General features: G+C 36.2%; 1 protein-coding gene and 1 long non-coding RNA gene across 4 annotated transcripts; both read left to right on the forward strand.

Annotated features, from left to right (window-relative positions):
- The first annotated feature begins 2,044 nt into the window (after window positions 1–2,044).
- On the forward strand, window positions 2,045–8,405 carry LOC135718455 (uncharacterized). Of its 3 annotated transcripts, none has more exons than XR_010520813.2 (9): window positions 2,045–2,313; window positions 3,147–3,232; window positions 3,382–3,454; window positions 3,768–3,859; window positions 3,974–4,123; window positions 6,934–6,998; window positions 7,122–7,216; window positions 7,283–7,382; window positions 8,166–8,405. It is a non-coding gene; the product is annotated as an uncharacterized lncRNA (long non-coding RNA). The 3 variants fall into 3 exon arrangements; XR_010520815.2 differs by lacking the exon at window positions 2,045–2,313 and adding an exon at window positions 2,687–2,736; XR_010520814.2 differs by lacking the exon at window positions 3,768–3,859 and having other exon boundaries at window positions 2,046–2,313.
- Window positions 8,406–10,201: 1,796 nt separating this feature from the next.
- LOC135718346 (trace amine-associated receptor 13c-like) lies at window positions 10,202–11,170 on the forward strand. The gene has a single exon (XM_065240694.1). The coding sequence runs from the start codon at window positions 10,202–10,204 to the stop codon at window positions 11,168–11,170; it is 969 nt and encodes a 322-aa protein (XP_065096766.1).
- Window positions 11,171–25,273: the final 14,103 nt, after the last annotated feature.

Here is a 25,273-nt window from a genome sequence, read left to right on the forward strand (position 1 = left end):
TACCGTGACACACGCCCACTCATGTGTAGCCTATAGGCTTGTTCGAATTCATCAGGCGAAGATGTCAAAATGCCGCGAGAGCGAGACAAAACGACACTTAGTATGATTTCTCGAATCGTTCTCGCGGTACTTTGACGTCATGTGGTTGTTGGTTCTTGCAGCCGCGCCTGAAGTTGAACAAGTTTGTGTTGACGGCTTGAGGCACGCCGACAATGAGCCCGCGTTCTGAGTCTCAGAGGGAAATCAAGATGTCGAAGTGGGAAATTATATAAAAATTTACAGACAGGAGTGTGAGAGTGACCTGGGCCTGCCCTGTAGCAATGGATATATGGAAAAAAGCATTGGAAGTTCTACAAACCGGACTCCGGATTGTCACACATCAATTAATGCCGTGGCGTGGATGAATTATCGGAGAATTTCAGGTGCAAAGATCCAAATGTTCGGCTGTCATTAAGTCAATTCGGGCACCATGAACTTCAGCAGGACTGTACATAGTTTTGAAAAGTTCAGATGTTCATGTTCTTCAGCATCCTTGCAAGTCAACGTACAACCAACAGCCTATTATTGTTCTGCATTTAACGTTAAAGGTAAGCCTGTACGATCTCTCTCTCTCTCACACACCTGTTTATCAGGAGTAAATAGATAAAAAACAGACATTGTTAAATTTATAATTAACGAATTTGAATTAGCCTATCCTACAGCATAGCTGTCTATGTAAACGAGTTATTGTCACTTTGCTATTGTGGTTCTGTAGCTGCTTAATCGCTAGCTTATGGTGCATTACTTGTGGCAGTTAAAATAACTACGTTATATGATCAAATTGAAACAAAATGTTGATAAAATGTTGCGTTTGGACCGTTTTTGGGCTGAAAACCATCAACTCTATTTGCCAACACTGCCCCCCACCATTACGTAAAATTTATTTCTACCTCTGGGTCTGAACTTCAAATGAGTAGTGTTCTGCTAATATGTAACGTTAGGTATGCGTTTTTTTTTTTTTTTTTGTATTGTTCAGAGCTCTGTACGTTGCTCATTATAGCTGTAGTTTTTGTGGTTGTATTACAGAGATGTTTGTTTGAACACTTTAAAACTTAATGTACCAAACCTATGTATTTTCTAGCTGGGGGAATTATATGCATTCATGTGATCGCCCCCTCTGGTATTTTAGACGCCCCCTCATCAGCGCTCGGCTGGCGCCGGCACTGATGAAAGTACAGTGAAAGCATTTCGGAAGCAGTCTTCTGTTATGATTTCTTGAACTGCTCTCACAGGAAGCCGCTCTTAGGGGAAGGGTCTGTAATCATCTCATTCGGTCTTTCCCAGCGGGCACCTTGACGTCAATTTGACATCAACAAATAGTCAAGATTTTGACCACCATGTATAACGTGCATGAATATGCATATTTTCATTATATTTTGTAATTATTTCCTTGTGGTTGTAAAGAGGCCCAACAAAGGTATGGATCTGACATGTTTTTTCTGGTCCCTATATCTCAGGTCAATATCATTGACATTAAATCGATGTTGATTTGATGTCAGGAAATAAGATGTCAAATTGATGTTAAATTTATGTCAAAACAATGTCTGTAAAAGTATATTTATTACTCATTGTAAATCAATGAGACTCATTTTTAACATCTTGAAAGTTGTAGGTCTATGTATTTTGCATGTGTTTTTTTTTTTATTTATTTAAATCCTAGCATGTTTACAAGTAGTTCACATTTAAAATGACACTATAATTGCATATACTATAAAAGGTCAATTTAATCTGATATCGAAGCTTGATATTGAATGATCCAAGCAGTCATATGACCGACCTTCAACGTTGAAATTTGGTTGAAAAAGCTTAGTTGTTTGTTCAACGTTGAAACAACGGTAAACAGTTGCAAAGGTTCAATAAAATAAATGTTTAATGACATTGTAATTTGTGAATCATTCAGTAAAAAGCTGTAAAAACTCGTTTTATGTAACTGATAAAAATACTATTTAAAAATTTACCAAAAGTAATTGGGAGAGTTAAAAATGTAATAGACACATGCAAATAAACTATTATTATTGTTGTTTTATTGTTATTATATTTTCATCACAGTGTCTTAAATATAACATGTTAAATATAAATTTTAAGAATACCATTAATAATAAAATACATCAAGACTTTTATCGGTTTAATTCATACAAGTCAGTTTGGAATGTTTGATCCTGACTAAAAAAGTAGCGAGGTAATCTCGCGAGATTACAGCCTCCCCATATAGAGATTACACGAGACTGGAGAGTTTAACGGCTGTCTGCGTGATCATCGAGAAAGTGCATTGAGGTAAGGAAATATCAAGTCAATAAGTCAATGTTTAAAACACGTAACATTATTTTATCAACACATAAAATGTTTTATGTTTAATATGCATCGTGCTTTTTCTGTTATTTGTGAACGTATCCGTTATAATGGTTGATTTGCTATTCCACGGCATGTTCCCGCCGAAATTGGACTACGGTTACATTAATATGATTGTAATATGAATATTAATCAATTAATATGATATCTGGTCTTATCAACTTAACCACTTGGTTGTTTATTGCTTCAGAAAAGCACTTAAATGTAAGGGCTTTTTGGACAACTGTTCGGTAGAAAAGCGTTGATATCGTAGTTCAGTCAGTGAATATCTGATAGGTCTTACAGGCGTCACAGACACCTCTGTCAGTCATTTGTAAAGAGGAGCAGCACGGCAGCTGGATGAGTGCGGTCAGTTAATTAATGCTGCTTGCTTAATTTCATGTTACTGATTAAGTGTTTATACTTAACGTTAGATGAGATGTTGGTGTTTTATTGCTCACGAATTTGCAATAACTGCATTTATCAGGCATCACACGTTACGTCACACGCTTATGCTTGTATCTGCGGTCCCTCGCGCTGTATCCATGATTTAAAGCGGAATAAAACTCTTAACTCCTTTGTAAGGAAAAAGTCAAACAGTGTAAGTTGTTGGCATGTGCTATTTGAATTGAAATTAAGTGTAATGGTATTACTTTGCTTACTTCTCTTGATGAATAATTAGCAAGTTTAATGGAACTTGAAAATATTAGTTATCCAGACAAATGTGCTCTTGTTTTCAGTGTATTTTTATAACTCTTTTGTAATGTCTTTGTTATCAGAGCCCTTCAAATTAAAAATAGTGATGGTGATCTTGTCAATGCTGAGATTTTAATGCATCAACAGCCATTACATCTGGCTGGATCAGGTAATGTTGTGACATGTTAACCCTGATATTTCACAGTATATACTTAAATGCATTAATGCAAGTGTATGCATTACATTCTGATGAAGGTCATCATTTATAGAATTCTCTTTTACTATTGCACTAATTTTACTTTTTTTATATGTTGTCAGGATTGAACAAGAATCAGACAGCAAGGGTTGTCACATCAGAAACGTAATAACACAAACATAAGAAACTTCACAGGTAAGCTTTTTAAAACCACCTACTACTTGTTTCTCAGTACTGGTTTATCATTGTCATTAGGAAAATATAAGAAAATAATTCAGGATGCAATGGTCTCTGTTCAGCACAGCAATTAATTTCTTCTGTATGTCACTATTCCCTCTATATTATGTACATGTTTCACACCCTTTGTTTTCAATAGACAGAGCCAGAATTTAATTCATAGTTCAGAGCAGATGTTGATGGAAGTTTTGAAAAGGGTTCATATTGACAGACAAAATGGATCTTTGTGGTTGTGTACATAACAGCTTTCTTTCCTTCTTATCTTTATTAGGGCTGTGACAGTGACAGTATTTTACCACCGCGAATGCACCAATTCACCACTGTGGTGCGGTGGTTATAGAATGTGTTTGTGTGAGGGGGGAGGTATATATCTTCTATATATATAAATATATATATAATGCATACATATATTTTGAAATATAAAAATGTAAACAAAGATCAGATATGATGTTTCTTAACAAATGTTTGTGTTCATAGGCGGCAATTTCTTTTTCCGCCGGTGGGTGCTCATCACAACCTCAAGCTTTACTTCGCAATGCCAGGTGCTCTAGAGTCTGGAGCGCTCAAAGGCTTTGAAGAGGTGGAAAGTGGCGCAGTCACGTTTTCGTGTGAATTGTGAAGTTAAAGGTAATGTTTTTCCTGTTTTTTTGATTGTGTTCATGTTTTGTGTGAAAAAACAGTATTTTTCACACAATTTACTGTATAGTGCTGTTTTCACTGTCCTCAAAACGGGCTGATGTCTTCCTTGTTCTATGAAGTCCCTCCTTCAGAAATATGTAACGAGTTCTGATTGTGTAGTTTGTTTAGTGTGTTGTGATTCAACAGCAGCTTAGCTTAGTCAGAGCTAGGGCTGCACGATTAATCAAACACGATTGTCACGCACATCTCGTCAGTAAAGCTGGTTCCTTGATAAGTAATAAATCGCCATCAGCTGCTTTCAGATGGAGCACCATTTACTACACAGACCCGACAAAAGGAGAAATAATTGCCGATTATGAATGCGATATTTTCCCTTTTGTCAGTGAACTACGGCTCTGTGTAGTAAATGGCGCTCCATCTGAAAGCAGCTGATGGTGATTTATTACTAATCAAGGAACCAGCTTTACTGACGAGATGTCCGTGACAATCGTGTGTGATTAATTGTGCAGCCAGAGCCATTTGAGCTTAGCTGGCGACTGACGTGTTCCTGTGGGCGGAGGTTAGTCAATGCTCGTCATTCAACCAGGAATTAGAGGGCTATAGTACAAACTGGCCGTTCACTGTATGGTTTGAAAGGGGAATATATCGCTTGGCAGTAGGCTTGTTGCGATAGTCGGTGAAACGGTGATTACCGGTGCTTCAGCCTCTCACCGTTTAGATCACCACCGCGACACCGTCTTTCACCATCGTTTTGATATTTTCTTGTAATTAAATCATTTAGTTTCGTTAGAGAGAGCAAACACTTACAACTGAATGTGTCTGCTGTTTGAATTCAGCGGAGCTGAACGCGCATCATCACAGAGCAGCGTCTGCGGGTGTCAGATTTCATTAATTCCTGTCAGACTGCGGCGAGCAGATGATGGCAGAACCCGCGTGCTTACTCGTTTTTGTTATAATATACATATATGATGTTTAATAAAGGTCAGATCATTTTGTTGTTGTGTTTTTCATTAAGAATAATAATAAACCCACCATTCAAGCAGCGCTTTATGAAGGAATAGCCGGTTGCTCTGCTTGGGACTGGCGGGTTCTGTCAGAAGTACCTGCGCACATTGACTCAAGCACTTAAACCAGCTGTTGTACTCGCATTTGCACGCAAATTCATACGCAATTTAACGCAGCGTGCGCAAGCGCTGGATTTAAACAACAGTTGCATCTAATTCAAAAGTGAAAGTAAAATGCCCCTATATAATGCATTTATAAGCCCCTTCCACCCGGTGAAACCGGTATCACCGGGTTTGTCACGTGCTGATTTACCGGTGGGAAAATTCTGTCACCGCAACAACCCTACTTGGCAGTGAACTTGGAGCATAAATAATACCTTAGCTCAAACAGCAACATTACACACATTACACACGAACTAAATTTGCGATCAGGAAAAACAGTACCTTTAATGTGAATAAACTGAACATATGTGCTTTGCCATTTCGCTGGGTGCTTGAGCCGAGCTTCTGAGCACCCACGGGATTGGCGCCTATGTGTGTTTATTGTAGCACTTCAATCCATGAAACAAAAAGTGAGAAACCTTATTGGGGTTACAATGTTTCCAGCAGCACTAAAAACATGTTCTGATGGTGTACGGGTAGCGCAGATTGATACTTTTTCGCAACCTTGAGTGACCAAGAAAGAATATTTTGCCTCTGTTCTGCTCCCAAGCCACCGTGTCATCACTGATATCAGTTGCAAATAGCGCTCTAAAGCCGCCTTTCCACTGCACACGACAAACGACGGCCGATAAGCCGGAAGTCATTCATTTCCTATGGAGAGTCGCAAAGCGGATGCGTGAGGTGCCGACCATCTGCGGATGCGTAAATATCGGATCCGTTTTGACGGTTGGATGCGTTAAAAAATTTGAACTTGTGCGACTAAACCGCATGCGATATGCCGACCGGAAGTTATGTTTTTCATTGTATTCCAATCACAAACTGTGTGTGAGGTGAAAATGATTAATCCTTTTGGTTTAACTTTATTAGTTACACTTGAATCCTTAAAAAAACACTATTGATTACTGATAATAAATACATTATTAATTTAATTTGTGTATGTAATTATTTTAATCTTGTCTTTATATGTTCTCTCAAAAAAATATTGGCAATCTTTGTCATATATGCATAGCTGTTTATTGTTTCATTCATTTGCATTCATTTATTTATTCCACCATGGTAAAAATATTAGAATGAAGCCTATTGCGATGTAATGAGCTTCCCTTCCATATACGATTAAACTGAAACTTCATTACGACTGCCACTAGGGGGAGAACTCCGACTGTCGTTTCCGTATGTCGTGTGCAGTGGAAAGGCGGCTTAACTCTGAATCTGCTGGCTGTTTGCGTTCACACAAACTTGAAGATATCTCGCTGGGGGAGATTGTACTTTATATTTTTTCATAGTTTGTGACGTGCACGCAACCGCAGGCCGCACTTTACCACCACGGTGGTTATGAGAACTGTCACAGCCCTAATCTTTATGTATTATGGCTCTAATCATCACTTTTAAAATTATGGCTATGCCCATGAGTTATAAAATTCAAGTTATCACCAACCATTGTAATCCACCACCAAGCTACCATGTAGTAATGGAACCTTACAATAGATTTTTTACTTGTTTTGGATTGTATTCCGATCAAATTCTAGTAATCCTAATAATTAAGATGCAGTGTTTTGTATTTCACAATTTATGTTTTCTTTTTAAAAGGGGCTATGACTTGTTTTTTATTTTTTTATGTGTTTTATATTGTAGGCAGATCACCGTGCAACTTGAAGTCATGTGTCTTTCCAGATGGCCAAATCTGTACCCCTCAAAAAGTAAGGAAATAATAGTGTCCCATGACAAAAAAATGGAAACATTCTTAATTTTTTTTAATAGTTGTTCTTGGGCCACAGTTTTTTTATGTTTTTGTACAAATGAAATATGTTTTTTTTTTTCAGAACTTTATTAAATGCCATGATAGACAAGATGAGCCTTAAGAGGAGATTTGGGAAGATGCTGTTTCATAAGTCTTTGCTTTGCCAGATTATTTGTGGTAAGTTTGTAAAATCTATATTAAAAATAGGACAAGAATATCTCCTAATCAAAATTTTTTGATCAGGTTGGGGTGTCTGCCAACGTGATGCCTTGCTGGTCTGGTTTGAGTTTGAAGTCTCTCACAGACAGTCCAGAAGGTCTGGAGTCCATCTTAGCTTTCATTGGTAAGTGACTGCACAAGAGGCTGTTTGACCCACACGTAAGGTAAACAGTCAATGTTTGTTTTGTTTAGCATCTCAATTTAGGGGGGGGGATATAGAGTCAATATCACCCAAGTATTCAGACCCTTTACTCTGTATTTAGTTAACGCACCTTTTGAAGCAGCAGTTACAGCCTCAGGTCTTTTTGGGAAGGATGCAGCAAACCTTGCAACACCTGGATTTGTTTTTAAAAAAACAGTTAGAAGCACCATTCACTTCCATTGTATTCTTTTATCCTGCTATGGAAGTCAGTGGTGCTTCTGGTCAGTTTGGTTACAGACATTCCTCAAAATATCTTTGTGTTCATCAGAACCCTTTAAGGTGTAGAAACATCAAGACCAATAGGAGACACCTGAGCTAAATTCCAGGTATTGTTGGAAAGGGTCTGAATATGTATAATGTAAAAAATTATACATTTGCAAACATTTCAAAAAACGTTTGCAAATGTAAAAAAATGTATGAGGAAAAATGTAAACAATTGCAGTATCATGAAAGAACATAACAAAATTGAAAAGTGAAGAGGGTCTTAATACTTTCTGAATGCACTGTAGATGATCTTAATTGAAGCTCATTGTCACATTTGTAAACACAACAGCTTTCTTCCTTCATCAGCTATGCTATGTTTCTAGTCAGACCATTAAAGAACACACATCTTGCCTTCATGTGCAATAACTTTTTTTATACATGGCCTAAAAAACATACCATTTTTGACAATGAAATAACATGCGGTTTGTTTTTCCTCTTTAGATGCTGTCATCATTTTTTAAGTGCATGAGCCAGAATGGACGGGTGGTGGTGGCCATAAGAAGACTGTCAACTAAACTAGGGTGACCATACGTGCCATTCTTCCCGGACCCGTCCTGTCCAGTCTTTTGGAACTCGTATTTGTCGACCGCATACGTCACAGAGGATTATTATTATTATTACAGAAAAGCAACCGTTACATTTTAAGGTAAGAAGAATGAAACTACGATTGTATATCTTATGTTTTTAACTGAATGGCATATGCGGTCAACAAATACGACTTCCAGAAGACGCACCGAAATCCTGGACGTGATGCGTCCGGGAAGAATGGCACGTATGGTCACCCTAACTAAACCAACAACAGAATTCATATTTGCAGTTATAAATAAAATGACTTTTAAACCTGATTTTGTTTTCTTATTTTATGATTTCATTCTATATTTGGAATATTCCATTTTTGCACTACTAACTGGAAACTGTTTGAAAGAATGTGTTTTTATTAAAAGACAAATTTCAAAGGTGAATCATATGCCGGCTGGGATATCAAAATAGCATTAAAATGACATCAACATCATAACATCCTGATATCAAATAGATGTAGAATTGACATCAAAATGACATCAGCAGGGGTCAAAATCTTGACATCAAATCGACATCAACACTTTGACGTCAAAATGACTTTCATTTTTGACCTATTCTGTGACGTAATTTTGACGTCGATGTTTGATGTCAAATTGATGTTAAATTGACATCAAATGCCCGCTGGGCTGTCTCTTATTTTGAGGTTCTGTTCTGTCTGCCATGTTTTGTAGTCTTTATTAGTTTTGTTTCTTATTGGCTCTATGTTAATTGTCTCATTGTCTCCCCAGGTGTGTCTTGTATATATAGCCCTAGTGTTTCGGTTGTCCTTTGTCAGTCTTAGGGGTGCAACAGTTCAAATTACTCATGGTTCGGTGTGTGTCACGGTTTTAGGACCACACTTTCAGTACGTTTCGGTGTGTGTGTGTGTGTGTGTGTGTGTGTGTGTGTGTGCGTGTGTGTGTGTGTGTTTCACCAAGAAGATCAGTTTGTTAACATTTAAACACAGAAGGCAATGTTTGCTGTTTTGGTCTCACCTGCGATTGCGTGCTATCAACAACACCCTGGTGATGACAGCGCAATTAGGGACTTGTCATATTAGATGTATTGCCGACTTTTCTCCTTTGCTTGCCACACTACACAGTCCGCAACACACACACCCCAACACGTGAGGAGGAACTGTGAAGTTGGCAACAGATTTGCATAGTACGAGTTGGTTGGACAGGTACTCTCACGTAACCTATACATATTCTTATGTTCTAAGCTAGCATGGTGTGGCCAGGCCTAATAATAAAAGTTAACACCGCAACCTCTAATTAAGATCAGACTGACAATTAATGCTGCACGTTAAATCACATGTAATTGTTATGTGCATCTTGTCAGTAATATAAAGCAGATTCCTTGATAAGTATTAAATCGCCATCACATCCCTTTAGATTTTGAATCAATTAGTCCATGATTATGAATGCAACATTGCCATGCTTGTCGATCAAGGGTCATTTTGCATGCCAGTGTGGGCATAATGTTTTTTATAGTGAAACATGACAGGTACATTTAAAGAGCTTACCGGTATTTGCAAAACACGCTAAATGCACCTCCATCAAAAACAAGGTAAGGAAATTAACTGAATGCTCTCGGCATGTATTATTTATAAAATGTTATCTGTTTCAATTTCTCTCAAATTTTATTCAGAAATAGTGGTTTGTTGGCAGAATCCATTAAATGGCTGATAAAAAAATTATTTACAAGAAAATGTGCCATAAGCACTTATAGGGTTTTGCATCTGAGCTCATCATTTACAAACATCTAAAAAGAAAAATGTAAAACAGTAATATCCATTGAAAAACAATGTTGCATCAGAGTGGGTGGTGAATGGGTTGGTCAGTCTGATTCAGATACTATATAAATGAAAGAACAGTAAGAAGATCAGATCAAACTCTAAACAGGAGGAGACTTTACTGATGGCCTATGAGACAGAAGATAATAAGACTCAATACTGCTTTCCTGCCATTAATTCATCATGCATCAAGACAAAACGCTCCACATATGAATACAATATCATGTATGTTTTTTTTTCATTGCTGTCAGTATGGACTGTGTTTCTGAATCTGCTGGTGATCATCTCCATCTCTCACTTTAAGAAACTTCACACTCCAACTAACATGCTTATTCTCTCTCTGGCTGTGGCTGACCTGTTTGTAGGACTTATTGTCATGCCCTTGGAGGCGATTAGGTTAATTGAAACATGTTGGTACTTTGGAGACACTATCTGCAGACTGTTTATATTAATCTTGGGATTGCTCCTCAATACATCTTTGAGTAATTTAGTTTTAATAGCTGTTGACCGTTATGTGGCTGTTTGTCACCCTCTGCTGTACCCACAACAAATAACAATGACTAGAACAATGATTATTATCTGTGTTTTCTGGTTCTGCTCTTCAGCTTATAACGTTTCATTAATTATAATTACCTCACAAAGAAAATACACATGTTATGGAGAATGTACAATTATAACGACTTTTGCACTGATAATCATTGACCTGTTCCTGTCTTTCCTATTTCCTTGTACCATCATTATAACTTTATATTTGAGAATCTTTTATGTCGCACATCAGCAGGTTAAAGTTATAAACTCTCTGATGAGGAGTGGAAAACATCTAACAGAAGGTTCAGTGAGGAGGAAATCTGAGAGCAAAGCCGCTCTGACATTAGGAATCATTGTGACGGTTTATTTGTTTTGCTGGATTCCCTATTATAGCTTAACTCTAACACCAAACACAAGAATGACTTCTGTTATAGCCTATTTCATGTTATGGATGTTGTATATTAATTCAGCTCTGAATCCTCTCATCTATGCTATATTTTACCCCTGGTTTAGAATGTCAGTTAAACACATCCTAAATCTATCAAAAGTATTTAAAACATCATAACTGCTATTGGACTTATAATAATTAAGATTCTGGATTTACTAGCATTGTTTAAAATGGTCAATGATGGGTTTAACACAAAATATTTAACTCACATTTGGGAGAATGCTTTGCCATATTACTAATAAATGTATAGTTCAGTTTATGTGAATGTAAATCTTATTATGAAACATTTTTATCCACAGTTTTTAAGCATACTGAGATTCACAATGTTGCTTGTTTTTCAGTAATGCATATAAAAAATAAATAAATAAATAAATATAAAATGTTCTTTTAAGAGCCATCCTTTCTTCATTTCCTTGGTATTATTGCATCTGGTTTGTAATACTGTAATAATGTATAATTCACACTGTAATATTGTAATGTAACTGCAGGCCAAATATATAATTATACACTACATGTTTAAAGGTGTATACTAATAAAAAACGACCTAAAAATGTTTTTTAGCTTGATTAGTAAAAGTTGGTCAATTATTTTAATTAATTACTTTTATGTGCATAAATGACTGTTGGCTTACTGAACATTTCTCATTTCTCACATAAACATGCAAGCCTGCATGAAGTGCAACTATTGCATCAGTCTGTCAATCTACTTACATGTGAGTTTGTTTCACACTTTTAATGATGCTTTGGTGGATTGTGTTTAGGTGCAGCATATAGGTGTAAACAGGCCCCTTAAGACCCTGCACACATTTTGAATAGCAAAGCATAATAAAAATATTGGCCTTAAGAGTTTACTGTAATTGATCTCTCAGATGGTACATTTATATCTTAATCATGTCAATGTTATATTGTGTAGAAGTAATTACTCACCAGAAGTCACTAGGAATCATATTTTATTATCCAAGCAGCAGCACACACCGCTTTCTTCATCACTACCTATTTTCTCTGCTACCTCATGACTTTTCTACCTTCCCTTACGAAAATTAATCATGGTTTTACTACACTTAAAACAAAAAAGAAAAAAATGATTACTGTAGTAAAACCATAGTAACTACAAAATAACCATAGTTTTGAAAACCAAGGTTTTAAAAAACCTTCTTCCTCCTTCAATTTTCACGGACCTCATTAAATCGCCGAGTCTGCCCGACTTCAGCCCGCATGATTTGTACCACTATGTGGTAAACGTGATATCCCCATACACTGGTGCTGATCTTAAGGCTTTTAAAAGTCTGCATAGCTGCCAACTTCTGAGTTCAGCTTGGAGTGAGATTTTTTTTGGGGGGTGGGGGTTTGTGGTAATAATTTTTTATAAAAGTCCTAACCATTTGCCAATTGATAATAGTGTGGATTTTAGCTATTTCTGTGTTAAATGGTTCACAATACAAATCGAATTATATTTTAGAAATTAAGTTGAAATAAAAGCTTTTACTGAGTTTAAATGCCTGAGATTAGAGTCTTTACTATTATTTTATACACTTCTATTATGCTTTCCTTCTGATAAAAGTGCCAAAAAAGTTCTTAAAATCTAAAGAATAGGCTACTGGTCTCTGTAAAATGTATAACTGCAGATAACAGCAGCTTTGATTCAGTTTATCCACTGAGAAAGAGAAGCGTAAAGTGATGATTTGTGATTGGGGACAGAGGGACTGTCACAATCAAATAAACCAAATGAGGAATTTATATAAAACTAAAGCGACAGATAATGTGTATGTCAAGACCATATAATTATATTTCGTATATATTATTGTTTATAGATGTCAAATACAGTGGCGCCCCCAGGATTGTTTTCATGGGGGGGCACAAAGGGGCCAGCACAAATCTTAGGGTGGCACAATTTACTAGAGACAAATAAAAATGCAAATAATTTAAAGATCAGATGGTGGAATAGTATTAATCTATCAAAGATGAGTATCAACCGATCACCGTTTGAATTGTGTATTTAAAATACATTATTTTATTAAACTATACAATGAGTTATATCCAGTGTTATCCAGTTAACATACTCTAATTAAATGAGTGACATACTTTAGTCCTTAACACGTCTCTAGTCTTAAGTTTTCTCGACGTGGGCACCAATCTTACCTCTCTCTCTCTCTCTCTCTCTCTCTCTCTCTCTCTCTCTCTCTCTCTCTCTCACACACACACACACACACACACACACACACACACACACAAAGATGCGTTTGAAGGGAAAAGCGCGTGTTTTCGGCAATTGCGCAGCCCAATTCGCGTCATTCGCATCCCCCCTTGCAAGGACGCGTCTGTCTGATTGCGTCTTTGCATTGACTTTGTATGTAAGCTACTCGCGCAAATCGTTGAACTTGCGTTTGGTGAGTATGCCCAATAATGAATGGAAACACATTATTCCCTTCGCGGCACCGCAGGCAGCGAGTGCACACGCACAAGCGCAGCAGGTACACTGGCAAGAGTAGAGCGAGACCTTCAGCCTATGTGCCGGGCAGGGGCGTCATGCACCATTTTTTTTTAAGGGGGCACAGTGCGCACAGCTCACAGAAATTTGTGCATACACAGACATCAAACGAAATATTATAGATTCTTCAGTCTTTTCCATGGCACTTACATTTCTAACAATCTGAGCGCCCCATGCTTTCATGCAAAAACCTCCAAAATAAATGTGTTGACTAACTTTTATATGAAATACTATTCAATCGGAATAATGACATATTGGCATCATATTTACATCTGAAACGGCATGTTTTGTTTATTTACGTTTTGTTTAATGACTTTAATTGTGTCATTAATGCATTTTGCAAAACAACTGCATTATCCTATGAAATTAATGTAATTTTAAATCCATAAAGTATATAAACAACGAAAATGACATAAGCTTTAGCCACGTGATTGGTTTTAATGTTCAATAACGATTTAAAAAAATATGTTTAGATAAAATTATTAGAGGAACGGACTTTTGCATTAAATGTTACCTCGTATGTGAGCATGTGTGATTCCGCGCCCCCGTGCCCGTGAACTCTGGCGACCTTTGCCGTTGCACCAAGAAGATGAATCTAGAAATCTCTACTAATATAACGTCGAGACGGTCACATTTTAAACTATACATTTTCTACACAGAGGAGGTTAACTGCACATTACCGTCCTGGGGTTTGGAAATGTTGTGAGTGTTTCTTAGACGTTTTAATTCCTCAGAAAGCCAAAGGCAACAGCAAAGCTCATGAGCGCTCTCAGACGCTGATGACGCCAGAACAAAGAAATTTAACATGATCAAAACGGCGAAAATCTCCGAAAAGTGACAAGGATGCAGCACAGAATTGATTATATTGCGCATATTAAACAGATTAAAAGACTAGTAACAGATTAATGGATGCTTCTGTGAATTTGAGGTTGCATGCAAAATCCAGTTGGCTCAAAAACGGAGGGTCAGTTTGAATGGGCATGACGTCTCTGGTGCCACAGCCCAATTTAAACCCTGACAGTGATTAAGCTTGGAACAATATGCTTTATATAACCTATAATTAACTGAGTTTTACTTACTAGTTTGTGAGTTTCTTCTGTAATGCATCCAATGGCTGAACAGGAGCGAACAGGACGTCACGTGTACGTCACATGGATGGCAGTGCGGCTGCGCATACTCATGGCTTTGCGGGTAAAGGTGAGGGGAGGGGTTAAGATCATATTCTATTTAACACATTATACAAATGCATATTATTTTTTTACATAGTGCTTTTAGTGTACATTTTAATGAATACATATTACTACTATTATTTAAATATAAAAATCTCAAAAAAAAAAATTTTTTTTTTTAAATCTCATTCTGTTTGGGGGGGCCACTGGGGGGGCCAGTGACTTTTATGGGGGGGCCGCGGCCCCCCCCCTGGCCCCCCCTTGGGGGCGCCACTGGTCAAATATCAACTGACTTTTTTCTCTTTTATTAAAACCGGTCACCGCAAACATCACGCAGGCTTGTACTGCTTGCAAACATGCACACGCGAGTGATGGTTGATTAAAATTGCTGTTTTCTGAGGGTGTCTGCGTGCGTGGAATCCGGGCAGGTCTCTGCTTTTGCAGTTAGACACTGTTATTCACTTTCGTATCCTTCATGGCAACTTTAAGTAATGCTGCACTGCTGTATCTTTTAAGTGTGTGCTGTAATATGATTCCATGTTTACATGCTTATTTACAAACGAGTTCGCACGATCACGTAATGGCAGATTTCATTGTTAGATGCTGTACAGTGTTAGACACAGTTATTCACTTTCGTATCCTTCATGGCAACTTTGAGTAATGCTGCACTGCGAGATCTGCTATAATATGACATTGTTTACATGCAACGCATTCCATACATTGCGCTTTACACGCGACAACGTTTTATTATGAGCGCCGCGTTGTTTCCACGGAGACGCGAGCTCGCGCACATGGACATATGCGATGTGTTTTTAAAGTTCATACTCGCTTACAGAAACGCGTTTAAAACAGAAGCTAGACGATAAGGGGATCGGCATCTGAAAACAGTCATATGAAAACAGCTTTTTATATAACTAATCATTGCAGATGTTTATCTGATATACTAATTTAGTTTATGTGCATGATAGTTTATCTGAATGTAGTGCTATCATTTACCCATCAGTTGCATGTAAGGGTATTTCTGTGGACAATTTATGCTAACAGCTGTTCATAACTCTCTTACAGGTCTGCATCCCTCTCATCAGTACAAAACTTTGAAGTGGAAAAACACATTCACACTTTTTGGACATAAAGTTATATGGTAACATGAGCCACATGAAGTTTACAGCTCTGTTGTTTATCAGTTTCTTATACAAGTTAAGTTTTTGAATAGGGTGTGTTCCCAAATAAGCTGAAAATGTCCTACTGACCTTCATTTCTATTTTGATTATATTGTTAACTTCTTAATAAACCTCAAACAAACATGTATACATTTGTCCTCACATTCTTTACTGTAGTTCCCTCCTGCCTCATTATGCAGCTCATTATGCGAAGCTTTGTTTGCTAGCTGTCAATCAATCATTCTCGCATACGGCCCCTCTAAACAAAAATTGTCTTACAATTTCTAAATCAATTTATTGGTTTATGTGAATGAGTAGGAAGGATGATTTTCATATCATTTTAAAGAAAAAACTCTAGACTACTAGATTCTGTTTAGGAAAATCTTGTTAAAACATGTTTAGTATGGGTTTTGTGGACTTATATCAGTGACTTAAAATGTTTGCTTTTTTTAAAACCACGCATAAACATTTTTCTCTCAAAAATACAAACATGTACATACATGTAGCTCATATAATATTTAGCCCAGTTTGTGCTGAACACAGTGGTATGAGACACTTGCCATTATTATGTTTTAAAACAACTGAAAAAATACCAAATGTAAGAGCATGTCAGAACCTCTGACAGTGTCCCAAAATGGTCGGACCCCAGAGGGTTAACCTCTTGAAAAGCACCCCCACTCTGGCCCAAACCACGAAAAGACCTACTTTCACTAAAATAGTTGTTTTTACTAAACCATTTAGAATATAAGCATAACTATGTTATTAGAAAGAAGACACTTAGAGCTTCATTTTCTATGTTTCAAAATTTTTTATTAGTTTAATATTAAAAAGGTTAGAGAGGCTGAAGTACATTGTAATAAATTTTTTATTACTAAAAATCTTATTGATAAATATGTTTGTGAAACCTAGAAATGCAATGATCCCAAAGCCACATGTCTAAAGAAGTTATGTTTCACGTTTGAGGTCATTAAGCCCAAAAATGAGGTTCTTGCAAAGAGTTTATTTAAGACTAGTGCCTTTTCTAAGTGTCAGTCAGCCCCAACATAAAAGTCTTTTGTTTACATGCATACATGTTCGTTCTTATTTTTTTTATCCTTATGTTAGCGCATAAAATGCAGTTTCCACACCAGGAAATAAAACCTCACACAAAGATCGCTGGATATGTTATCTAATTGGCTACACGTTCTGTCTATCATTATTTTCCATTAAGTCGTTGGAGGAACGAGCGAGTCAGATGACGTAACAATATTTGACAGCGCTGTTTAGATATTATGTATTATACTCCCACCTACTTTTAGAAACAAAGTTTGAACGTGGATATAATCTCATATACAGTGTTACGATGTAAATAGTCCTCAGATTGTATATTATATTCTATTACAAGACATTCATGCGAAATCTGATGTAAACAATAGACAATATATCTATATTTCCCCGATTATACGCATTTGTGGACAAAAATGGTCATGTATTCTATTAGATGGTTTTCATGGGTTATTCACACATCTTGAAAAGACTGGATTCGATTCGCAATCGTTATATCAAAGGTAACTACCTTTTAGCATAGCTTAGCATAATTCATTGAATCTGATTAGACCATTAGCATCACGTTAAAAATAACCAAAGAGTTTCTATATTTTTCCTATTTAAAACTTGACTCTTCTGTAGTTACATCGTGTACTAAGAACGACAGAAAATCAAAAGTTGTGATCTTCTAGGCCGATATGGCTAGGAACCAGTGGTGCTAAAAGAATGGGGGGGGGGGGCGCAAACACACTCAAAATCAAATCAAATCAAACTTTTACTGTAGTAATAGTACTCTTAATAGCCATTTATCAGGTGATGAGTATCATTAGGCTACTACTTAGCTAACTAATATCAAGGTAATCATTCACACACACGTGCACGCACGCACACACACACACACACACAGAGGTTGCGATAGACTTTTTCAATCTCCGTCATTTTTTTGATAAACAGCGTTGTAAAGAGTCCTTCACAGTCAGTTATTATCCGTCATTTCATGTTTTAATTATTTTCATTTTCGTTCACATGTCCATTTCTAATCATAAACTTACACGAGCATACAAGTCAAATGTGTTTATTCATTTGTTTAGAGAACAGATAAACGGAGACCGTGCATCACTTTACCATCACATGGAGCAGATGAATTAATGTTTTTTTTCTCACAGTGACAGAGGAGGCAATAACCCTGCTGAACAAAACAATAGAAACCATTACAGAACTTCTAATGGTTTCCATTACAAAACCATTACAAACCATCAGCCATTAACCATTACCAAATGGTTTCCAATACGTAGTGTGTTTTGGGCACATTCCATTAGGATTTATTGGTTTGTATAGGTTTCCATTACAATTTGTATTGGTCTTTGTTTACATTTTTAATGGTTTTGTATTGGTTCTAATGGTTCCATTACAAGTTTGTATTGGTCTTTATTTACACACATTTAATGGTTTCCATTAGAGTTTTGTATTGGTTCTGATGGTTCCATTACAAGTTTGTAATGGTCTTTATTTACACATATTTAATGGTTTCCATTACAGTTTTGTATTGGTTCTAATGATTCCATTAAAAGTTTGTATTGGTCTTTATTTACACATATTTAATGGTTTCCATTACAGTTTTGTATTGGTTCTAATGATTCCATTAAAAGTTTGTATTGGTCTTTATTTACACATATTTAATGGTTTCCATTACAGTTTTGTATTGGTTCTAATGGTTCCATTAAAAGTTTGTATTGGTCTGTATTTGCACATATTTAATGGTTTCCATTACAGTTTTGTACAGTTTTGTATTGGTCTTTATTTGCACATATTTAATGGTTTCTATTACAGTTTTGTATTGGTTCCATTACAAGTTTGTATTGGTCTTTATTTGCACATATTTAATGGTTTCCATCAGTTTTGTATTGGTCCTTAATGGTTTCCAATAAACAAAATGCTGCCAATGGAAGAAAACAAATTACCAAGAGACCCACTATGACCATTACAGTTTTCCAAAGAAACCACAAAATTTATTGAAGTCATAATCCCAGACAGCATTTCAACATTGATTCACTGTTGAATCAACGTCAGGGACCAACGTTGAATTACCTTTTGGTTTTGCAAATTGAATCAATTTTGATTTTGCGACGTTGTTTCAACTTCAGAGTTCAACTTATGCAATGTTTTCAGTGCATTTAACAAATGAATGCAACTTGCTGCTCATAACTTACAGTACAACCCGATTCATAAAACGAAACACCTAAACTAGGTAAAGTTTGAATGTGTACAAATGACGGCACATGCCTACCCTTTCTAAATAAACATAAAAGCAACTGCTAAAATTGAACTTTTATAGATAAAACACATTCTTTCAAATAGTTAGGTTTTCAGTTGGTAGTGCAGAAGTGGAATATTCCAAATATAGAATAAAAACATAAAATATGAAAACAAAATCATATTTAACAGGTTTTTTTTTACAGGATTTTACTCATCTGAATAGATAACCTTTTTTTATTCAAGGAAAACTGCAAATATGAATTTTGTTGTTGGTTTAGCTGAGAGTCTTCTTATGGCCACCACCACCCATCCATTCTGGCTGTACTTAAAATACGATGAGAGCATCTAAAGAGCAAAAACAATCACAGGTTATTTGATTGTCAAAAATGCTGTATTTTTAGCCCATGTATAAAAAAATCTTGTTATTGTAAGGGCAAGATGTGTGTTTTTTAATTGTTTTTAATTTTCTGACTAGAAACATAGCATAGCCATCTGATGAAGGAAGAAAGACGTTGTGTTTACAAATGTGATAATAAGTTTCAATCCAGATCATTTACAGGGCATTCAGAAATTATTCAGACCCCTTTCACTTTTCAATTTTGTTATGTTGTTGCATGATACTGCAATTGTTTTAATTTTTCCTCATAAATATACACTACATGCCCCATTACAAAGTGAAAACAGAATTTCAGAAACTTTTGTAAATGTAAAAAAAACCTTAAATATCATTTTTATATCTATATTATTATACATATTCAGACCCTTTGCAACAAAACTTGCAATTTTGATCGGGTGTCTCCCATTTGTCTTGATGTTTCTACACCTTTAAGGGTTCTGATGAACACAAATATATATTAGGAATGTCTGTAACCAAAGATACCAGAAGCACCACTGACTTCTTTAGTGGGGTAAAAGAATATTATGGAAGTGAATGGTGCTTCTGATTGGTTTGGTTACAAACGAATCCAGCTGTTGAAAAGTTTGCTGCATCCTACCGAAAAAGACCTGAGGCTGTAACTGCTAATTTCAAAAGGTGCTTCAACTACACAGTAAGTACTGAGTAAAGGTTCTGAATAGTTAGGGGATATCGACTTTATATTTTCAACAGCCCCCACCCCCAAATTGGGACGCTAAACAAAGTAAATATTGACTGGTTGCTTTACATATATAGATCAAACAGCCTCTTGTGCAGTCACTTACCAATAAAAGCTTAGATGGACTTCAGAATCTCTGACTGTCTGTGAGAGACTTCAAACTTGCCCAGACCAAGACAAGACAAGGCATCTCGTTGGCAGACATCCTGACCTGATCAAAAACTTTTGATTAGAATATGTTCTGGTTCTATTTTTAATATACGTTTTAAAAACTTACCACAGGTCATCTGGCAAAACTAAGACTTATGAAACAGCATCTTCCCAAATCTCCTCTTCAGGCTCATCTTACTGTATCTATCATGGCATGTAATAAAGTTCTGAAAAGGAAAACATATTTCAGTAGTATAGAAACATAAATGTAATGTTTTGGTTAGAAATACAAAATACTGACGCCCAAGTACATCTTTTAAAGAACTTAAGAATGTTTCCAATTTTTGTCATGGGACACTATTACTTCATTACGTTTTGAAGGGTACTGTTTGGGCATCTGGAAAGACACATGACTTCACCTCTGTGTATTTTATCACACTTCAAATTGCACAGCGATTTGCCTACAATATAAAACACATAATAAAATAGAAAAACAAGCCATAGCCCCTTTTAAAAAGAAAACATAAATTGTGAAATACAAAACACTGCATCTTAATTATTAGGATAGGAACAAATATTTTGTAGAGATTTACTGTGTTTGTTTCAGCTATTATGAGAACCCCTAACTGCACAAATGATGCCGGTCTTCCTGGATTTCATAATAAACATTAAAAAGACTATATGACTACCATTAGCTTTAGTGGCTCACCAGAAGTCTTACACAAAAGAGCTCAAAGATGTCTGCGCCCACATTTACGTCAAAAATAAGGTGGATAGAGGAGTGACATACAGAAGAAATTAAGTGCTTTGCTTAACAATAATCATTGTTTCCTAAATTATTTTCCTAATGACAATGATAAACCAGTACTGAGAAACAAGTATCAGGTGTTTTTAAAAAGTCACTTCTCACCTGTGAAGTCTCTTTTGTTTGTGTGTCATTCTGTTTCTGACCTGACAACCCTTGGCTGCCTGTTTCTTCGTTTAATCCTGACAATATATATAAAAAAGTTAAATTAGTGCAATATTGAAGGAGAATTCTATATATTAGAATGTAAATGATACACTTGCACAATGCATTTAAGTATATACTGTAAAATAGCAGGGTTAACATGTCACAACATTACCTGATCCAGACTGATGTAGTGGCTGTTGATGCATGAAAATCTTAGCATTGACACTATCAACATCACTAAGGGCTCTGATAACGAATACATTACAAAAGAGCTATAAAAATACACTGAAAACAAGAGCACTTTTGTCTGGATAACTAATATTTTAAAGTGCGTGTTGCAGGTTAACCACCACTGTCGATTAATGGGTACATAAATCACTCAAGATATGTGTATAATTTTTAAAATGTCTCAAAAATGGTCTTAAAGACCACTTTTTTTACGTTTTTGGTATTAACGGTTATTTTAACGCAATTCTGCGATGACGTCACGTTGGGGAGAAGTGGAGAAAGACTCAGCCAGAGCCATAGAGATAGATGAGACATTTATTGCTGTTTAATACTTACGTATATAATTTGGAAATCATATATACATCGTAGGAAATATATAATGTGTTATACTGCAAAGTTACCATGCTAATTATTATTTATGATATATGTGGAGATAAATAAAACTTTGCAAATCTGCTGATTTGATCCATTCATGTCCTGACCACCAGGCTAGAGATTTTTAAACATCCTTAATCCACACTTACTAGTCTATCAAATAATATCTCAAATATATTGTTTTGTGAAATAAAAGGATGCTTTGTTATATTGTTTATGTGATTATAACGAATCACACGATCATTTTATACGCAGCAGCAGTCAGCAGCACACTCGGATCCGACCGCATACATACTGTAATAAACAGGCGTTCGGCGGCTTTTTACATCACGACAGACTAACTTATGCCATTTGAGGAGGAACCGCTCATTGATCACCGTATTTTTATAAATCCTGTACATGTTTGGACCTGCCGAACAGGTTGAGCACTTTCATATACTTTGTTGAGCAGAGAGGCTGCACTTTGACCAGCGGGCTGCGGGAACCGGCGCACATCACGCCGCCAGACGGTGTTGTTAACTCGAAACGTATAACTATTATCAGATCGACCCACCGGGAAAGTCCCGACTCTCTCGATTGCCATTCCGCTACTGGCTGTAAGAAAGTGAGTGCGTTTGGGTCGCTGGTCCCCGCGAACAGATGTGACGTGCTTCACTCACCTTCCAGGATTAGAGACATGCTGCCAAAACCGTTTGTGCTGAAGATCGCATAAAAGTTACACCCACTTCAGGCAGGATCATGGACCCCCTCAAGCCAGCATGCACGAGTATGTTAATTGTTTGTTTACTTTCTACACGAAGATATGCTAACGTTATGCTATCTGGCTGTCTGCCTATCTCTCTATACTAGCCTATCCATCTGTCTGTCTATCTATCTGTCTATCTATCTATCTGTCTATCTATCTATCTATCTATCTATCTATCTATCTATCTATCTATGTAAATAATCTGCGCTATCAGAACTGTACTTTACTCGTCTTTCTATAGTCATTCTCAATGCTCTCAAGGCTGCTTTGGTAAATTCTCTCCCCAGCGTGACGTCATACAGTGCGTTGTGGGGGAAAGGAGAATCATTGCAAACCGCTGTACTTTTTCATACTTTTTCGGGTTTTGTGATACTCAACAACATAAAATACAATGGATAACAGTTTAAATGTTTATTATTAACAAGCAAATTGCACAAATTCGTTGAAAAATTTTACCTGCAAAACGCCCTTTAAATTTCTATAGACCAATTTAGAGTAGACATCACAGTTACGTCACTGCAAGCTGCGCGCGTAATGCGGTTGCAGAAAAACAGTGGAAATGAATTAGACACGAGTGAAAAGAGCAAGATAACTCAATAGAAAATATCCTGTTGTGCTGTTAAGTGTCAGAATAAGAATGCCAAAAAAGATGGCTTTCATTTTTATAGAATACCATCGTCGAAGACATCATTTGAAGATAAACGTAGGTGTTTATGATTACAATAAGCCCTTAAACGGACAGAATGGAGCGAGGAAATCATCTGGAAATCTTTTAATAATTAGAATAGAAATTAAGTAGAGAAGATGTCTGGTGTTCTGTCGAAGTCTGTTCCCTCCATGTGTTTCTTATAGTGTTTTTATCACGTTACAATTATAATTTATTCAGAATAAATGTTTTTTTTTATACTGAAAAAGCAATAATATCACAATTTTTTTATATTTCATAATTTTTTCGTTTTCTATTATTTCTTTTTATTTCCTTATATCTTAGCTTATGTCGTCTTCCTGTTTGTTCTAAAATTATTATGTTTACATACTTAATAAATATATAAATATAGCACACAAACACACACATGATATAAAGTGTTATTAATATTTAAACAGGCCTTTTTAATGTATGTTTAAACATAATAATTTATAATAGTTTTAGAACAAACACATAAGATAAATATAAGGAAGAAATAATAGAAAACAGGAAAATTATGAAATATTTAATAAACGTTATTATATATATAATACATGATAGTATTGCTTTTATATGTACTTTAGCGATTCAGACTGTAAAAATAATTGATTTAGCAAAAAAGAACAATACATATATACATACATGCATATCAGTAGCCAAGCCATTTAAACTTTTTATCTAACTAAAAAAATAAACGTAACGTGATTAAAACGCTATAAGAAACATTGCACTAAAGAGAAACATAGGGGAATCAGACTTCGACAGAACACCGGATCCATAAAAATCACGGTTTAATGCTAAAACACTTCACAACCCTACTGCGGAACAGTCACTTTCTGCAACCAGTTTGGCTCCGCCCACAAAAAACGTCATCTCTGTTTGCAAACACGAAATTGGTCTATTAAAACTTGCCAATTATTCAACAAGAGAAGTAAGCAGGGTTACACCATTACAATTCATTTCAATTCGAATAGCATATGCCAACTAATGCCTGACTTTTTTGTTCAGCGTTCATGGATACAGTGTGAGGGACAACAGGTGCGAGCATAAGCATAACATGTGATTGACTGATTGCCATGGAAACATGAACAGGCCTCAACCCGGGCTGGACTCGGGCCAGTGGTTTAGGGTTTAACTTGCCCTGTGAAATTACTATGGTTAAGTCAAGAGGGTGCATTTTGGGGTGAACCACTCCTTTAACATGAGATTTGCAGAAACAGTTTGTGTTTTGTGCGCTTTAAGGTGGCAATAATAAGATAAGTGCTAAGATACTACAATGTATACAATGTATACTGCACTAGTTTTTCTTACCACATCACAAGTATTTTTTATTGCTTTAACTGTAGATGTTTTACTTGCTCCAAAAGAATTCTTATAATTGTCTTTGTTTTAGAGTACATCTGCAGGATTTAATTGCTAACAGAAAACCAGTGTGTCATCAAAAGATTTGATTTGTGTGAATGAGCTGTGTTCTGACCGTTAGCACCATAGATATGTATAAAGGCTAGATGTCTCGTCCGCGCTGCTGGCCAATTGAGTGGAACGTCCGCATTTTGGCGGCCATCTTACCACAGGGCACTCGCTCACTCGTAGCATTGAGTTTTAATGATGCAGGTACTTTTAAATGACCATAACTTGCTTAATTTTTTACCGATTTTCAAACGGTTTGGTTTGTTATAAATGTCAAAGATGTACCTATGACACTGCATACCTATACTAAAAATAAATAAAAAATTCATGAAACATGTAAAAGCATCCAGAATTATAGCCACGTTAATAACGTTTGTAAAAAACCAAACCGTTTGAAAATCAGTAGAAAATTGAGCAAGTTATGGTCATTTAAAAGTACCTGCACCATTAAACTCAATGCTACCAGTGAGCGAGCGCGGTAAG

Source organism: Paramisgurnus dabryanus, chromosome 10 (genome assembly GCF_030506205.2).
Source record: "Paramisgurnus dabryanus chromosome 10, PD_genome_1.1, whole genome shotgun sequence".
NCBI classification, from domain to species: domain Eukaryota; kingdom Metazoa; phylum Chordata; class Actinopteri; order Cypriniformes; family Cobitidae; genus Paramisgurnus; species Paramisgurnus dabryanus.